This window comes from Camelus ferus, chromosome 25, assembly GCF_009834535.1.
Source record: "Camelus ferus isolate YT-003-E chromosome 25, BCGSAC_Cfer_1.0, whole genome shotgun sequence".
Taxonomy (NCBI): domain Eukaryota; kingdom Metazoa; phylum Chordata; class Mammalia; order Artiodactyla; family Camelidae; genus Camelus; species Camelus ferus.
In genome coordinates this window covers 616,549-635,030 of record NC_045720.1, presented here as the reverse complement: position 1 = coordinate 635,030, position 18,482 = coordinate 616,549, and the positions used below count along the sequence as shown (strand labels likewise).

General features: G+C 55.7%; 2 protein-coding genes across 2 annotated transcripts in view; both read left to right on the top strand.

Moving 5' to 3' along the window:
* Positions 1-253: 253 nt before the first annotated feature.
* Positions 254-3,371, top strand: HGH1 (HGH1 homolog). Its single transcript, XM_032467775.1, has 6 exons — positions 254-947; positions 1,020-1,120; positions 1,220-1,318; positions 1,520-1,611; positions 1,694-1,816; positions 1,893-3,371. Exons 1-6 carry the CDS (start codon positions 322-324, stop codon positions 2,070-2,072), a joined length of 1,221 nt encoding a protein of 406 aa, XP_032323666.1. The 5' UTR covers positions 254-321; the 3' UTR covers positions 2,073-3,371.
* A 4,598-nt stretch (positions 3,372-7,969) lies between these two features.
* Positions 7,970-18,482, top strand: part of MROH1 (maestro heat like repeat family member 1) — a 65,942-nt gene continuing 55,429 nt past the window's right edge. Inside the window, 2 exon segments of the mRNA XM_032467555.1 lie at positions 7,970-8,120; positions 17,853-17,930. Coding sequence (XP_032323446.1) covers positions 17,909-17,930 — 22 coding nt within the window. The 5' untranslated portion in view covers positions 7,970-8,120; positions 17,853-17,908.

Sequence of the window (18,482 nt, the reverse complement as noted above, 5' to 3'; positions counted from 1 at the left end):
AAGGAAGAGGGCCACGTGACCAGCCAGCTCTCGGTGGCTGGCAGGACCCCCTGCGACGGCGCCACAGCTGGCGCAGCGTCCGTGCCTCGGGACCCCCACCGCTGCCGGGCAACTGAGGCGCGCGGCTTCCGGGCCGGCACCCAATCCCACAATCCCCCGGCCTCCGCGTGGCCCCGCCTCCGAGCGGCGGTCCCGCCCCCTGCGCAGAGTCGACAGCCTCGGATTGGCCGTTGCAGCTTCCGCTACCGTGGTGGGCGGGGCCGCTGCGCCGCGGCGGTGCCAGGCGGATCTACGCGCGCTGACCCGAGCGCACCGACCGGCATGGTGGACGCCGGGGCTGACTCGGGCGCGTCAGCCGGCAGCCTCGCTTCCGTAGGGTCGCCGATGCCAGAGGCCGGCCCGAAGGCGGCGGCTGCGAAGCTGCTGCCCTTCCTGGCGCTCGGAGCGCGGGGTGACCTGCAGGCGGCGGCGGCGCAGCACGTGCTGGCGCTGACCGGCTCGGAGCCGGGCCGCACGCTGCTGGCCGGCCAAGGGGCACTGCTGCGGGCGCTGGTCGAGCTCGCGGTGGCCCCTGCTCCCGCCCCGGCCCGAGACGCCGCTCGCGCGCTCGTCAATCTGGCCGCCGACCCCGGCCTGTACGATCCGCTGCTGGCGGCCGAGCCCGGGCTGCCCTCCCGCCTGCTGGGCTGCGCGTTGGACCCACAGTGGCCCTGGGCCGAAGAGGCGGCCGCCGTGCTGGCTAACCTCAGCCGCGAGCCGGCGCCGTGTGCTGCGCTGATGGCGGCGCTGGCGGCCGCGGAGCCGGTGGAGACGGGCCTGGAGCGGCTGGTTCGAGCGCTGTGCACTCCCGGCTACAACCCCCGCGCGCCCCTTCACTACCTGGGGCCTGTGCTTTCTAACCTCAGCCAGCGTCCCGCCACGCGCGCTTTCCTGCTAGACCGCGACAGGTGAAGCCCAGGGTGCTCGCTGGGAGGGGGTGAAAGTGAGAAGGGACGGCACTGAGTGGTCCTTCCCTCCAGGTGCGTGGTCCAGCGGCTGCTGCCCCTTACCCAATACGCGGACTCCTCGGTGCGCAGGGGCGGGGTGGTGGGGACACTGCGAAACTGCTGCTTCGAGCACCGTGAGTGGTGGTGGGGAAATTGCCATGTCGGAGAATGGGGGGGGGGGATAGACTGGACTGGGGCCCCTCTGGACTGGCCTCCATTCCTATTTCCCCCAGGACACCATGAGTGGTTGCTTGGGCCCGAGGTGGACATTCTCCCCTTCTTGCTACTGCCCTTGGCTGGGCCTGAGGACTTCTCTGAGGAGGAGATGGAGCGTGAGTGGCTTGGGCTGAGCCTCAGGGTTGGCTAGGCAGGAAGGGAGGCCATTAGGGGAGAGGGAGAAGGTGTCCAGGTCAGGGCCTCTTCTGAAACATTCCAGCAGGGAGCTAAGCACAGATTTGGCTTACAATGGTAGGGTCTGGCGTATCAGCCCAGGGGCCACATAGGGACCCAGTGACTCCCACATTCACCCCTAGGGCTGCCTGTTGACCTGCAGTACCTGCCGTCAGACAAGCAGCGAGAGTCTGATGCCGACATCCGCAAAATGCTCATTGAGGCCATCATGCTGGTGAGCAGCGGTCCTGCTACATTAATGCCCCCCGCAACACACACAAGTACACAACATCTGGGTAACCTCTGTCCTCTCCCAGCTGACAGCAACGGCGCCTGGTCGGAAGCAGGTGAGAGACCAGGGAGCCTACCTGATCCTGCGTGAGCTGCACAGCTGGGAGTCAGAGCCCGATGTGCGGATGGCTTGTGAGAAACTCATCCAGGTGGGTGCGGGGCTAGGGGGGTGGTGGGTGAGCGTGGTGTGCTAGCCAGCTGCTCACCTGCCTGCCCTGCTGGCAGGTGCTTATTGGGGACGAGCCGGAGCACGGCATGGAGAACCTGCTGGAGGTGCAGGTGCCCGAAGATATTGAGCGAGAGCTGCAGCAGCAGGACCTCCAGGACCAGGAGCAGTGTGCGCAGAAGCGTCAGGAGCAGGAACTGGCTCCAGAGCCACAAGCAGAGGGAGCTGCACCCACCTGAGGCCCCTGAAGCCCGCCACCAGCTCCAGGCTTCCCAGACCAGACCCATCTGCAGCTGCCGGCAGGCCTCCGGGTCCCCTTGCTCTGAGGCTGTGCGCTGCTGAGAAGCAGAGCCACCTGTAAGCTCCAGGTCCTTGCTGAGGGCCCTAGAGCGAGTGCTCAGGAAACACTGAAGTTTTGAGGGCACTGTTGCTTCCAGCAAGAATGCTGGTTGCTCAGAGAAGGAATGTTCAACCAGAGCTGGCCAGGCCCTATGACTTGCTCAGGTACATCCTCGGGGTGTCCTATGAGGCTGGACAGAAAAGTACTGCAAGCTGGAGGGGTCAGCTGAAGCTTCCCAGTCCCAGGGGTGCTGCAGTGGTCTGGGCGTAGGTGGGCACCCAGGTGCTTGCAGTGCCCCTTGCTGCCAGTCCTGTCCTGGGGCCCTCAGCTTGCCCTGCCTGAGACTCGGCCTCAAAGGGCTGACTTGTTGAGATTCTCACCAGCCACAACCTGTCCTGGAGCCTCCTAGGGCTGCATCCCCCTGGCCTCTCCCTGGAGCACTCCCTCTCATCCTCTCCACCTTCCCACTTGACCTTGCTCAAACCCAGTTCTCAGCCCTGTGCAAGCTCCTCGAGTCCTGTTTCCCAGTTCTGGACTAAGCTGATGCCCTCGCCCTCTTCCAATAGCTAGGCCCTCTCCCTGGTCAACTTCCCTGAGTCTCAGCTCCCCAGAACCCCTTGCCTACCATGCTGAGAGCCTCCCTGATACGCCTGCAGCCTTGCCCATGGTCCAAGGTTTTTTCCCCACCACCCTCTGCCCCCTTGGAGCCCCTGGCTCCATGTGTGGTACCCCCAATTCTTCAGCCACCAAGCCTTGAAGACTGTCACTGGTAGGCTGTCTGTTTGGCCCTCACCCCACTGTACTCTCTTCCAGAGCCTCCCACCAAACCTAGTGCCATCTTTTGCACAGGACCCCTGTGTACTGGCCCTCCCAGGCCCCTTGTACCCTGGTGCCAGAGGGTAGCTTCTCTTCCCAAGAGTTCCCAATACTCCCGACTCCACAAGTCTCAGTCTGGTACTGCCTTAAAGCTGGAGGTAGCTCCACTTGCGCACTCCCATCAAGGCTGGGTTCTTTGTGGTGCCAGGTATCTCCCTCCTCAGTAGTCCCTCTCTATTCCCCCTTCCCTCCCAATTAAATGAAAGCTCTGGCATGTAGGTATGTGGACTCTTTTCGAGGTGCCCCAGGGCCTGTGGCCCTCTTCCTGTATTGTGAAGTCCACACCCTCGGCTCCACAGAATAAACGCTTTATCTGGCCTCACCCCGGCCTGCCTGCACACCCTCGGTTAACAGGTGGTGCCCAGGCAGGCTCTGGGTGGCAGACACGGAGCACAGCAACAGCGATGCCGGAGGGACCTACCCCGCTGCGCCCCATGACTGGCCTCCAAGCCCCAGAGCACCAGCCCGGCAGAGCCCGCACCTCGTCTGGGGCGAGCCCCAGGGTGCTCAGGCACGGAGGTGCCATTGGGTAGGGCGCCCTGTTGCTGCAGACGCCGCAGTTGCAGGAGGGGCCTTGGGGCATCTGAGTCTGAGCTGGGCTCCGTGTTATCCAGGGACGCTGAGAGCTGAGACTCCTCCAGCTTCTCTGCAACCAATTGCAGTGGGACCGTCAGATGGTGGTGGGTGGGGCGCAGGAGGTGCTGAGGAGCTGCCCACCTGCCCACCCTCGTGGGCCTGTCACACCTGGTACAAACCGAGCAGGGTGCAGAAGAGTGCGTGCGTGGTGCTTAGCCACCTGCTGCAGGCCCAGGTGCACTTGGGGCTGCAGCTGGAGCAGGCCTCGGATGGGGTCCTGGCACTCAGCATCAAGTAGGAGCGCTGGCTGTTCTGGCAGGTCTCTTGCACCTGCCAGACTCCCACCCACCTGCACCTGCTATTGTCCCAAGGAGGGGCTGTCCAGGCACTGGACTGGGGTCTCAGGATGGGGTTGGGCCTGAGCATAACGGTCCCTGGTGGGGAAGGGTGCAAGCCTGGAGTGGGCAGGATGGGGACAGGTTGGCCCCGGGGTCCCTTCCACCACATTTAGGTGCTTGTAGGCAACACTGAGTGACAGGATCTCACGGGCAGGAACTAGCGGGAGAGCCTGTGGGGCCTCAGAGGTGGAGGTGGCCTTGATAGCTGCTTGCAGGGGTTGGGGGTGGCCCCTGTGGGGAGACCACAGCCCCTCGGGGCAGGATGCGGCGTGAGGGGCCTCTGTTCTTTGTGCTCACTGTGGAACTTGGCTGGGCCAGGTAGGGTTGGCAGCATCTCTGGGGGCCAGCGCTGACCCCCCTCATCCAAGAACTTATATGTTCAGGGCGTCTGGAAACTGGGAGTGATCAGCCTGCAGGAGGCTTGGCCCTCAGGGAGGTTGTGGGACCAGGAGGGAGCCAGAGGCCCTGAGGGGTGCCTGAGTGGAGTTAGGACAGGGGCCACTGGGGCTGGGCTGGAGGCGGGGCCCATGGGGAGGAGGCAGGCCGACCTCACCATGGTACAGTGTTTGCGTCGCAGGTTAGAGGCCAGCTTTGAGTTGTGCCACATGTGCTCTCACATGGCATAGGTCGGGCAGACTTTGGGGAAGGCCCCAGAGCCATTCTTCTTGGAGGAGAGCAGGTAGCCCTTGTCCCTGCATTCACGCACCTGCTCCATGAAGGTTTTCTAGTCCGGTTTTTGCTGCCACTGCCCTTCATGGAGGGCAGGGCACTGCAGAAGAGGGTGGGGCCGTCCAGTTCACTGCAGGGTCTTGGGGAGGGGGTTGGGAGGCACGGCTGAGGCCTAACTTGTGTTAGAGGGGCAGGGGTGATGGGGCTGCAGGAGGCCAGTTGCGCCCCCTCAAGGCTGCTGCCCAGTTTCTGAATTCTTGCTGGGACTGGGGCTCAGACGGGAGAGTGACCGGGGCTGAGAGCTCAGGATGGGAGGCTAACCCAGCTACACAAGCATGAACTGGCGTGGGAGAGGGCAGGGTCTGGGAAAGCAGGGGCAGGTTCTAGAGCCATACCTGCATTGTGCCCTTGAAGGGGCTGTCCTGTCCCCCAGGACTTGCCTGCTCTAAAGACATCTTGCTGGAACCATTCCTGCCCTGCATGGGTCCCACTTGGTAGGATGAGAACCCTAAGGGCTAGAGCCAGGGTAAGGCCTCTTGGGCCACCCTGGCTGGCCATAAAAGGCCTTCAAAGAAGCTGGCATGTGGGGGAGCCACTCAGCCTTCCTCTGCTGGGGACTAAAGCTTCTGCTCAGGCTTTCCCCTAGAGCTCTCTGCACACTTGATGACATTTCCCCAGGCAAGCAAAGATCTGCAAGGGCCTACCTCAACCCTCCAGCTCCAGGAGAGAGGAGCCAACATGTCCCCTCCTGTCTCCTGGGCCCTGGAGTCCTGTGGGTGCTGTTATGCTGGGGAGTAGCCGCCTACTGTTTGCTGAGTGCCTGCCATGGGCCGGGTGCTGTTCAAAGCGTTCCTAGGAGCTGCAGCCGCCCCTCCTGCAGTCTGCTTTTGTTCACAGTTACGCCCGATGTGCCTGTCCTGTGGTAGACGGTTCACACCCAGGATTTCAAATCTGAGCACCACCAAGTGATACCCCTTTTACAGATGACACACATGGGGCCCAAATTCATGGTATCTCTTCTGTGAGCTGGATGCACAGTGGCTGTGGCTGCTGTCCTGGGAGGGTCTGTGAACTTGGCTTGTCCCCCTGGGATTCACGGTGGGTGAGGTATTACTCCCAGTGCAGGGAGAGCCTCAGAGTACTCGCTCGTGAACGAGTAAGACACATCTCATCCCCGCTGGATTTTGAGCTTCTTGAGAGCGGGCTTGCGTTTGATGCTCCCTTGCTCCCCTATAGCCCCGTTCTGGCAAGTTGCCTGGAATATAGACAATATGGACAAACTGGTTTGTTGCTGACCTGAGGTTTAGGAAAATAGAAACCGCTCCAGGTATTTCAAGCGGAGGGGCTTTAACTTGGGATAGTTACTCAGGTGTTACTTAGGCTGGAGAGTGCCATGTCCAAGCTGGAGCAGCAAAAGGGAAAACCATGTGGCTCCGGCCAAGGGTGTCTGTGCTGTGCCCCCCTCACATTCCTGGCTCCCACCAGTACCAGAACACAACTGGAAGCCAGTGACTGTTGCCTGGGCAGATGACAGGCAGGATCCAGAATGATCACCAGCTCTGTCCACCTTCCACTTTCTCTGCACCCTGGCTCATCCAGCTACTTCACGGAGCTTCACTGAGTGCCTGCCAAGTACTGGGCTTGGTGCTGAGCCCTTGGGAGCAAATCACAGACAGGGGCCTTTCTCTCACAGAGCTTGCCGTTGTGGAAGGGAGATTAGCCTTAAGAATTTAATCAAAGTTCAAAGACGGCTGTGACCTGTGCTGGGGCAGCTTGTTTGCTTGGCGGGTGAAGAAATCGAGCTGAGGCTGGGGAGGGGCAGGGCCAGCCAGCTGGGCTTGCTAGGCGCTGGCCATGGGAACTAAGGGAGAGTGAGCCGTCCAGGTCCAGGTGTGAGCTTGGAAAAGGCCTCCTGCCTCCCTCCCTGGCAACTTCCACATGCCTGGGCTCACCCCTCCCCCTCCTGCCTGTGGGGAAATCTGGGGTGGGTGGGGGTGGGGCTCTTCCTGAGGGGCCAGACGCCATCTGCTGAGGACCGCACTCTCTTCGCCATCCGAGTTCTCTTTTGGTCTGAATCCCTGCAACAGAAACAGGCTGAAGCCTTTCTCTGTGAAAGAATGCCCCCACCTCCCAGGCACTACTCAGTTGCCACCCTACCCTGGTGTTTAATATTTATTTATTTACTTTTTATATTGTCTTTTTTTGGGGGGGGAGGGGGGAGTAATTAGGTTTACTTTTATTTATTTACTTCTTTTTAAAGGGATGTACTGGGGATTGAGCCCAGGACCTTGTGCATGCTAAGCATGCACTCTACCACTGAGCTAAAACCTCCTGCCCCAGTGTTTAAACTTGTGCCCCTACTTTGCCTCCTTGCACCCCAGCCCACAGCTCTCTGCAGTCCCAGCAAGTGGCACACATCTGTTAGTGCTGCCGACCACTTCTTCTCAAATCGCTCTTTTTACTTCCTGAACTTCGGAAACACCACTCACTCCTTGATTTTTTGGTTTGTAAACATGTCCAGGCAATTTCAGCCTTGGGACTTTGCACGTGCCAGTGTGTCTCTGCCCGCAACTCGGGCTCCTCTCTCAGCTTCTGCCTTTCTCAGCCTCTAGCTGCGACCCCTCAGAGCACTTCATGTGTATTTTAGTCGTTTACTTGTTTATAATCTGCCTCCTCCAGATTCCAAGGTCCAGAATGCAGACACCTGCTCATCTTCATTCCCACGGCCTGTTGGCAGACTGAACGTGTGCCTCCCGGGTGCACGTGTGTACCTGTTTGCAAGGACACGGTGGCCTCGGGGTCCCTGGGATGTTTGTTGGGTGTTCAGGGCGTGTGTTCATGAGTGAGAGATAGAGGGCATGACAGAGCCCGTGTGTGTCCAGATTGGGGGCACCTGGCCTGTGTACCTGGACAGGTATGTGTTTGCGAGGGGACCTGCTTTGGGCGCCTTGGCGGGCGGAACCCACATCCCCATTGCGTCCCCCGGTGTGTGGCGCGGGGTCTGTGTGCGGGGATCGTGGAGTGTAAGTGACGGACCGGACCGGGACACAGCAGAATGGGAAGTGGGGGGGGGGGGCTGCTCCCGCGCCTGCGCAGTGGCCAGTCCCGCCTTGCGGCCCACACGGCGGCGGTCCTCGCGCCCAACAGTCAGGTGTGCGGGTCACTGGGCGGCCGGGGGCGGGGCCGAGCACGAGGTGGAGTTTGCGCGCTCCGGCTCTCTTGGGTTCGGTGGGCGGGGCGGAGAGACCGAGAGGGAGGCCCCTCCGACCAATGAGCTCGGAGATCGGGTTGGGGCGGGGCCGGACTACCGCAAGCCGGGCCGCGGTTGGCGGAGGGCGGCGGGACGGGCTCGTCGCGTGGCCCCGCCCGCCCCGGTCCACGGCAGGCGGGAGGGCGGTGCCCCGGCAGCTACTGCGGCGGCCCCTCAGGTAAACGGCGGTCGGGATCCGGGGGCCGGGGCCAGGGGGCCAGGGGACGGCTGCGCTCCCTCGGGGAGGTGCCCCTCGGGGGATCCTGGGTCGCAGACCCTTGGGCCGCCCCCTTGGCTAGGCCGCGGGGGAAGCCGAGTCAGGGGGCGCCTCTCCAAGGTCACCCGGCGAGCAAAGGGAGGGTCCCGGCGTCGCGGGGCCGAGCCCGCCCCTTCCCTGGGCTCAGGTGCGTCCAGCCCCGCGCGGAGCGGGATCTGCCGCGTCACAACCCGGAAGAGAGGCCTGGGAGCCTAGCCGCTCACATTCTTCCTGACGCCTGGTCCCCGAGTCCGTCCCCTCCCAGGGTGGGACGCGGGGCGCCTAGTCCCCCTGCCCAACCCTTTCCAGGGTGGGGCTCAGATTACCCGTCCCTACCCCTCCGCCCCGCCTGCCCCTCCCAGGGTGGGGCTCAAGGTACCTGGTCCCCTGTGCCCACCCCCTCCCTGGGGGACACTGGGTCGCCAGTCCTAGTGCCTGTCACTTTCCGGAGGCGTGTGGTCCACGTTCCTGCTCCCCCAGCAGGCACTTCAGGGGTTGCCTCCATGGGAAGCTAAGCCTAGACCCCGACAGTCCCAAAGAGCAGAGGCCGTCGTATTCTTCTCATTTTCTCTTTGACATTAGAGAAGGAGGCAGTCCAGAGCAGGGAGGTAATTTGTCCAAAGTCCTAAGGATTTCTGGTCGTGTAATGTAGGTGGTAAAGCTGGAAGGGGCTGCAGGAAGTCCAGCCCTCAGTCAAGGTGAGACCTAGCTGGTGCTAGGCCAGGGCTGGCCCACAGTCCCTGGCCTCCTAGGCCCAATTTTGGGTTCTGATTTTCCTGCAGCACCAGCATAGCTGCAGTGCAGTGTTGGGGTCTGAGAAAAGGGCTCTGTGTGCACAGGCAGTTCCAACCTGCATACTTAAGAGGGTCCCCTTTGCCAGGGTTGGGGCTGGGTGACTGATAAGCTCAAGTGCAATGAGGCATAAGGGGGTGTGGGGGCAGAGGGTTCTGGGGGGGTATAAGCTGGAGCGGCTGTCTGGGGTGGGGGGATAGGTGGGATTAGGGTGGAAGCTGGCTTTGAGGGGACAGTCCTGGGGGCAGTGACCACTTTGGAAAGGGATGAAGGTAGAGGTGGAGAAGAAGGTGGTCAGTGAGTGACTGTAGGGTGTGGGGAGGGAGACGGAGGAACAGGAGGGAGTGATGCTGAGTTCGGACCGAGGTAGCTGGGGGCATGATGACATAGGAAAAGAGGCAGGTGAGGCGGGGACCTGAGAGAAGTCAGGGGTGAAGTTGGTGGATTGAGTGTTAGAGCCTTTGGGTTGAGTGGTGATGATGGCCCAGATGGAGGGGGCTGGCAGGCACGGGGCCCCAGGAGACCCACCTGAGAAGCATCAGTTGTGGGCCACTTGGCCGGTGGCGTGATTGTGATGTAGTTGCCCTGCGGTCCAGACAGCCAAGGGGCCTGGGGATGCTGTTGTCAGCAGGATCCTGGTTCCCAGGCCTCGGCTATTGTGGCTCAAGTGAGCATGCGTTTTTGGTCTCTCTTGGTGACAGCATGGAATGACCTGGAATTGAGCTGACCTGGAGTTACCTTGAAACCAACGTCTGGGCTGAGGATCACTGGTGGACCTGAGGTGGAACCGTGGGGCACTTGCTTGCTTTCTCAAGTTCACAGCTGGCTCACATGCCTGGAAGCAGGTGTCTGCGCTTGGTTCAGACCCAGAGTCCACTGAGGCCCAGGGAAGCAGCTGGGTTGTTGCCCATCTGTGATCAGCCCCTTCATGGAGCTGAGCTGCTTGATCTGCTCGGGTAGGGACTCCAGGAAGGCTCCTGGCCAGTGCTCAGGGAAGGCTGGCTGCTGGACGTCATGAGGAAGGTGCCCTCTTCACTGGAGGCACCTGGTTGGGGGGACACAGCTTGGTGTGGCTTATGTTGGGAACCTGGATTCTCAAGGGACTGTGAGCTGTGTGGGCTGTCTGCTTGGTCATCTGCCCTGTTTTTGTCAGTGACTCTGGGAGTTGATTCTTTGGCTCCTGTGCTAGGAAGGGAAGGCCCCTGGGCCTCGTGTTTGGGCCTCGTGCCTGGGTGGGACATTCCTATGACCCCCATGGTGTCCTGACTTCCCAGTTTCCCTTCACACACCCTCTGGACAGGCTGCCTCTGGGCTGGGGGTGTGGCCCTCGTGGTCTCTGACCCCTCCAGCTCAGTAAGGTTGGCCCCGCACCTTTCTCAGCCTGTGCCCGTCCATGTGGCAGCTGTTGTACGCATGGCCCTTTCAGGCCAGGGGCTCTGTGGGCTGGGGCGGCAGCACGTGGGCATTTGTTCAGTGCAGTTGAGTGAATGCTGACTGAGTACAGGTGAGGAGGACTGACTCCTCACTCCTCCTGACTGACTGAGGTGGCCTACAGTGTGTACGGTCACCCTGCTCTGTGACCTGTGCTCATGGGCATCATGGGCGGGCGTGGAGGGAGTGCTTGGAGCCAGTCCTGCTTGAGTCCTGCTCCACTGCTTCCCAGCTGCTAACAGCTGCTCTCAGACCTGCCTGGCCCTGCAGGTGAAAGGAGATGGTACCTCTAAGTGCTTCCTGAGGGAGGCAGGGGGCCTTCCAGACCCTTCCCTCTCTTTGCATCCCCTTCCCCTGTGGAGCACTCACAGATTCGTCTGTCCGCTCCACAGGGAGCAGGGTCTGTGCTGCCACCCCGGTGTGTCATAAGCCCACAGACCAACTGCCTGGTCCGGGCGGGGGCCACAGAGGGACTCTTATCGAACCGGTGAAGCCTAGCTCTTCCACCGTGGCTGATACTTCCCTGGCTACCGCCTCTCCCCATGCTTGTCTTTTAAAAAGTCTAACCAGATCCCTGGTAGATGTAAGTGTTGTTCATACATGGCTGTTGCCCTCACGTGAGGCCTCCTGCAGGAGGGTGTCGGGAGGTGGGTGATCCTGTCGTGAAGAGTGACCATTTGGGCTCCACTGGCTGTCCCCACCTGCGTGGGTCCACAGCACAGGCGGCGTCTGGTGCCGGCGGAGGGCAGCTGTGTGCCGGGCCTCCGCCCAAGCCTTCCGCTGGGGACGCAGGGAGAGCCCGGTGCCTGCGCGCTGCCCGCGTTGCTGTGCATCTTGCTGACGCGGACGGGCCCCTTTGCGTGTTAACATGAGACAGATGCGCCTCTTGTCCATCTGTCATGAATGACTTGCCTGTTTTATCTTTTGTTTGCTTTACGCCGCACTGAGGATGGGGTGAGCATGAGCGTGCAGGCTGGTGGGCAGAGGCTGGATTCCGGGGGCAGCAGTGGAGACTGCTGCGCAGAGGTGGGCATGATGTGACCTGCGTGTGACAAAGAGCAGCGCATGAGCGCAGGGGAAGTGGCCAGAGAGTGAGGGTTAGGTGAGGTGGACACCAGGGGAGACTCTCAGTGAGGGAGCAGGCCACCTGCTGCCCGGTAGGAAGGGTCGAAGGGGGCAAGGAGGGGGACGACGGAGGGCCTGCCGCTTATCACCGTGTGTCTGTCACTGTTCAGTTGTCACTCGTGTCACCGTGTGTCCGTCACTGTCCAGTTGTCACGTCACCGTGTATTCAAAGAGCAGTTCTCGGAGGAATTTCAGTTCATCAGGTTTCTCTTTTGTAGATTTTGCTTTTGGTGTCAGTCATGGAGACTTGCTTCTCTGTTTCTTTCTGGAAGTTTTATAGTTTTAAGTTCTGCATGTAGGTCTGTGAATCATTTGAGATTTTGTGTATGGTGTGAGCTATAGACTGGAGTTTACTTTCTGCGTGTGGACATCCAGTTGTTCACTACTATTTGTTGAAAGACTGTCCCTGCTGCACTCAATCGCCTTTGTACTTTTGTTGAAAATCAGTTGGTCTAATAAGTCTTGGAGTCAGGACTTACAAATATAAGTCCTCCAATTGTGCCTTGTTTTGCTTCAGAGTTGTCTTGGCTATTCTAGGTCCTTTACATTTCCGTATGAATTTTAGAATCATTCTGTCAATTTCTACAAAAAGCCTGCTAGGATTTTGATTGGGAATGCATTCAGTCTGTAAATCCACTTGGGAAGAATTGATATCCTTGCGCAGTATTTTTCTCCATTTATTTAACTTTTCTTTAATATCTCTTAGCGCGGTTTGATAGTTTTACTGTATTGTCCATCTTTTGTCAAATTTATCCCTAAATATTTCATATTATTTTTGCTCAATGGCAAAGGGTACAGCTTGTTCGATTTTTGATTGTTGTTAGTATATGGAAATGCAATTGATTTTTGAATATTAACTTCATTTATTATTATTATTTTTTAAATGGAGGTGCTGGGGATTGAGCACAGGACCTTGTGTGTGCTAAGCATGCACCCTACCACTGAGCTATACCCTCCACCTAACATTAAGTTTATATCCTGTGACCTCACTAGCTGACTTACTGATCTGGTTCCAGTTGTAGATTCCATCAGATTTTCTGCATAGGTGATCACATCACCTGTGAATAAAGCAGTTTTTCCTCTTTTTCAATTTGAATGCCTTATATTATTTTATACTTACCTGATTGCCTAGGCTAGAGCCTCCAGTAGGATAGTGAATAGAAGTGGTGAGAGCAGACATCCTTGCCTTGTTCTCCATCTTGCAGGGGTAGCAGTTAGTCTTTTACCATTAAGGATGACGTCCCTTCAGGTTTTCCTTAGGTGCTCTTTATCGGGTTGTGGGAGTTCCCTTCTATTCCTGTTTGCTGATCATTTTTATTATAAGTAGATGTTGGATCGTGACACATGCTTATTTTGCATTTATTGAGATGATTATATGGTTTTTCTTCTTTGGTCTGTTAATATGATTTACATTGACTGCGCTTAAAAATACTCAAGCAACTTTGTGTTCATGGGATAAACCCCATTTGGTCATAATGTATTATCGTTTCACATATTTTTGCATATGATTTGATAAAATATTGTTAAGAAATTTTGCATTTGTGTCTATGAGGAATATTGGTCTATATTTTTCACTGTTTTTAATATCTTTGTCTGGTTTTGTTATCAGAGTAGTGCTGGCCTTAAAGAATCCGTTGGTAAGTGCTCCTTGTTTTCAATTTTCCGGTAAGAATTTTTGTGGAGTTGGTATTATTTCTTCCTTAAATGTTTGCTGGAATTCCCCTGGGAAGTCATCTAGCCCTGGGGTTTTCTCTGTGGGGAGGCTTTTAGCTATAAGTTCAGTTTCTTTCTTAGATACAGGGCTGTTTAGGTTATCTATTACTTCTTGAGTGAGCTTTGGTAGTTTGTCATTCGAGGAACTTGCCTATTTCTTTTACTTTTAAATTTTTATAATTTTTGAGGTATAATTGACTTGTCTATTTTAAGTTGTCCAATTTTCTGGCAAAAAGTTTTTCAGAATATATTCTTATTATCCTTTTAAAATCTGTAGACTCTGTAATGATGTCACTGTTCTCATTCTTAAGATTGGTAATTTGTTTTTTCTTTTTTTCTTGATCAGTCAGGCTGGAGGTTATCAAATTTATGGATCTTCTCAAATAACTAAACTTTGGTACTTTGATTTTTTCTATTCTCTGTTTTCTATTTCTTTAATTTACATAATGATATTTATTATTTCTTTTCTTTTGCTTCATTTGAATGTCTGGTTTCTTCAGGTGGAAGTTGATGTTGTTGACCTTCAAACAAAAACAGTTATTTTACCAGCAAAATGTGTTTATTTGGGAGTAGCAGAGAATTTCAGTCTGTGACAACCAGGCTATAGCAAAAACTATAGGCAAGTCCAGCAAACAAAGGAAAGAAAGTCACTTTATAGAGAGCAGGAGGAAGTTGGAAGGGGCTGCTTTGAAGAAAGTCCTTTGGAGGGAAGTGAGAATTTAGGATGGTGATGGCTTTCCATTCTCTGAGTTGCTAGGGTTCCCATTGTCTGGGCTTGTTGCTGGGCAGGGAGAGATATTCCTCCTGCCAGGCCTAAAGTGGAGACACCTGCCTGCTGGGAATGCAGGTCCTGTCTCTTCCTGTGGGTCTGTAATTTGCCTGGAGCGGTAATGCATGGGAGCCTCCCCGCTCCCTGTTAAATGAGGTTTCTTTTATTCAGATTCACAATGTCACTCTACTTTCCTAATACAGACATTTAGTGCTATAAATTTCCCACAAATTTTGATATGTCTTCATTTTCTTTCCCTTCAAAATGCTTTCTAATCTTATTTAAAATTTTTTTTCTTTTTTGACTCATGCATTATTTTGAAACATGTTAAGTAGTTTCTAAATACTTGGAGAGTTCTCAGATAGCTTCCTCTTACTGATTTCAAATTGAATTCCACTGTAGTCAGAGAACATACTCTGTCTATGACTTGAATTCTTTTAAATTTATTGAGACTTGTTTTATTGCCCAAAATATGATCAGTCTTGGTAAATGCTTCACGTGCTTTTGGAAGAACATACATGTTCTACTGATAATGAATGCAGTGTTCTGTAAATACGACTCAAGTAGGCTGGTTGACAGCACTGTTCAGGTCTTCCCTTGCTGGTTTGCTGTACATTTGTTCTAACAATTACAGAGAGAGGGAGTTGGAATCTCTGCTGTATTTTGGATTAGTCTATTTCTCCTGGCATCTTTATTACTTTTGGCTTTGTGTATTTTGAAGCTCTGTTATTAGGTGCATAAATATTTAGAATTGTTATGTCTCTGAAATCTGCATCGTCTATTATTAATATAGTCATTCTAGCTTTTTATGACTAGTGTCAGCCTCATTTTTCTTTCCCCATCATTTACTTTAACCTCTTTGTATTAACATGTTCAGTCTCTCCTGGGGTTTCTTGAATATATGAAATTCAATTATACTAATTGTCTAAATATCCTTGTTTACTAATTCTTTCCTCTGTGCCATTTCTGAGTTAGTTTGTACCAGGTGACCGTTCGTCACGGTGGAGGCTGTGGGCTTTGTCTTCTTCCTGCTTTGCATGCTTGGTAGTTTCTGACTGGATGCCAGACATCATCGTCTCACTTTGTCAGCGCTGGATGCCTTTGTGTTCCTGTTACTATTCCTGAGCTTTGTTCTGGGTTGTGACTAAGTTACTGGAGAACCGTTTGATCCTTGTAGGTCTTGCTTTTTAGCTTTGTTGGCTGAGACCAGAATAGTATTTCTTCTCGGGCTAATTTTACTTCTTCACTGAGTGCTCTTCCCATTGCCCTGTGAGTTGGGATGTCCCTCCTGGCTGCCAGGGCTGGGAGCAGACCCGCTCCTGGCCCCTGGTGAGCTCTGGGGATTGTGTTCTGCTAATCCTTTTAGTGGCTCCTTCCTTGGCCTCGGGGAGTTTCTTCTCAAACCCAGTGTTTGTGCTGGTTTTCTATTGCTGCTATAACAAATTACCACACACTTAGTGGCTTAAACAACACACATTCATTATCTTTAAGTTCTTGAGGTCAGAAGTCTGACGTGGATCTCACTGGGCTAAAATCAGGGGTTGGCAGGACTGTGCTCCTTTCTGGGAGCTCTGGGGAGGATCTGTTTTCTGCTGTTTCAGTTTGTTGGCAGAATTTGGTTCTTTGTGGCTGTAGGACTGAAGTCCCTGTTTTCTTGCTGACTGTAAGCTGAGAATTGTTCCCAGCTTCTATGAGTGCCCCACATTCCTTGGCTCAGAGCTGCCTTCCTCCATCTTCAAAGCCAGACACAGTGGCTTGAGTCCTTCCCGAGCTTTGATTTTCTCCCCCTTCTTCCATCTCATCTCTGTGACCCAGCTGGGAAAGGCTCTCTTCTCTTCAGAACTCATGTGATGAGGCTGGTCTCACCCTCATAATCCGGGGTAACCTCTCCATCTCAGGGTCGGTAAGTCCGTTTGCCAAGTAAGATCACATATTCAGGGTCTGGGAATGAGGGCGTGGGCATCTTTGGGGACATTATTCTGCTGCCCAGTGCTGGCCAGTAAATCAACTGCGTGTCCAGGGGACCCTCTGCCAATCTCTGGAGTTTACTATGTTCCTAGAGCCACCAACTCCAGCAGGACCCAGGTCTCCTGAGATGCTTCTAGACCATGTCCATGACACAGGCGTGTTGCCGGGCCTCCCAAGCCCTTCTCAGCTGGGTGCGGCCTCCAGGGGGTGAGCTGGAGTGACCTCAGGGTTCCCCTTCCTTTGCTTCCCGATGTCCATCTCCTTGAGAACCACGGTTTCACGTGTTTTGTCCAGTTTGGGTTGTTCTGGTCGGAATGGCAGATGGGTCCATTTTTCCCCACCGGGCTGGGAGCTGATGTCTCTTACGTTAGTTTCTTTTTGTTTGCTCCCATTGAGCCGGGTGCACTTGGGTGAAGGGTGTTCCAGACCTGCAGAGTTGGAGCTGGTTTCCTGAGGCCATGGAGAGAGGCAGCTGTGGCTTTTCACAGGGCAAGGCCTCTGCCCAGGAGTGGGCTGCTTCCATGTGGACTCGATGGGCTCTGGGAGCTCAGGACCTGGGTTCCACGTGAGGCTGTGCCTGCCTCTGAGAGCTGCTCTGCAGTTCCTCCTGAGCCGGCTGCCAGCGCACCTCACTCCCGCCTGACAGCTGGGCTGTTTTCAGCCCTTCATCTTTTTGGGCTTTGCGATTTCTTGCTGCTGTGTTGCTCTGCCGCCATTGGAATATGTGTTTTATTCTTGTTTTCCTGGCTGTTTCAGATGCTCCAGGAAGGAAGGGGAAACACCTTGCTGGCACCACCATCTTCTAGCCCGTCTTCTCCATTTGCTTTCTGTCCACCTGGAACACCTGGAAACTTCCAGGCTGCTAATTTTATCTTTCCCTATGTTCTAGTTCTCTTTTGTGTTTATTCCTTTAAAACATGCATCTTTTCTGTCATTTCATTGAGGTTTTGGCAGGATAGGTGAATGCTTGGGACCAGTCTGCCTTCCTGACCTAGCATTCTCACTTCTTTTTAATTCCACCGCCTCCCAGGAATCACATGACTTCTCACTCTGCCTCCTTCCTGTGTGTCCGCAGCCATGTGAGCATGTCCTGCATGCTCGGGAGCGGATCATGGCAGCGCTCCTTTACCACCTCCACCCTCCTGTGGGCGGGCAAAGGGCGGTGCGCTGCAGCAGGCAGGACATGAGTGTGAACACAGTCTGGTCCTCAGAGAGTGTGGCCACATGGTGAAGAGGGGAGGTGTTTGCACGTTTCATGGGCTCTATTCTTTGGGTCTGTCTGTTGCAAGTGGCGCTTCGAGGCTTGGGGTGTTTGAAAGCTGTAGCTCTCGAATCCCGTGGGCTGTTTGCATGGTTGGTTTCAGATGCCAGCAAGCCCGCTGGGTCCCTGTGCTGCCCGGCCAGGCTCTCTCCGCCAGCAGAAGGCTCACTGAATCCTGTGCTGGGATTCTTAGGTGTGGGGAGTCCTGGCCCCGCAGCAGTCGAGGCCCTTGTCCTTGCCCTCAGGGGGAGGTGTTCCTGCTCTGCACAGACTGGCAGCAACACTAGGCCCTGTGTCCGCCCTCTGCCCTTCATGGAGGGCAGGAAGGTGCTGTCGGTGGACACAGTGACCACACTTGCCCAGGCTACCGCGGGGCATCTGGGATGGCCCTGTGGGCTGTCCGTGTGCTGGCGGGGCTGCTGGGCGCTGGGAGGGAGTCCTTTGTCCTCCGAGAGTGGTTGAGCCAAAGTGTGGCAGAGACAGTTGCACCAGAACAGAGTCATTTGAATCTTGTGTTTTACACAAACATAGTATAGTACCTGCCCAGTACATGGAAGAGGCTTATGTGTTAAAGGCAGCGTTTTGGTTGCTCCAGGCTTGAGAAGAGCTGTCCATGTTCACACCGGCCGAGCGGAAGCCGAGACCACAGTGATGGGCGAGTCGCGCGTGAAGAGTAAGTGCGGGGCTCTCAGGCGGCCTCCGTGTCACACCTGCTGGCTCTTGAGTTTGGGATGCAGCGGAGCCTGTGGCATCGAGTAAATGGGGTTTGAAGGAATGACAGTGCACGAACACTTTCTCAAGTTTTCATTAAAAAAAAAAAAAAGAAAACAGAGCACTGTTTATGCAGATGCGGACACAGAGGTGGCAAATTCGGCCACAGGCTCAGTCTGGTGTGGGGGCAGCCTTTGCTTAGCACACAGGGCTTCGTGCTCCACGTGGGAGAGCCCCTGTGCCTTCGTCCCTTCCTCCAAAAGCCCCACGGCCAGCATCCCCTCTGCCTGGCCAGTCTTCCCCCAGCCAGGGCCAGCTGTTTGCTGAGGGTGTGGCCCATGGCAGAGCGGAGGCTGGGGAGCTGCGTCCCTGCCCCACAGGACTCCATCCCCAGGGGTGAGGGAGGCTCTGCAGGCCGCTGCCAGGCACCGAGCTCTGAGCTCTCGGCACACTGAGGATGGTGGGGTCCTTCCATGGGGTGCGAGGCAGAAGAGGCCTGGCTCCGAGTGGGAGA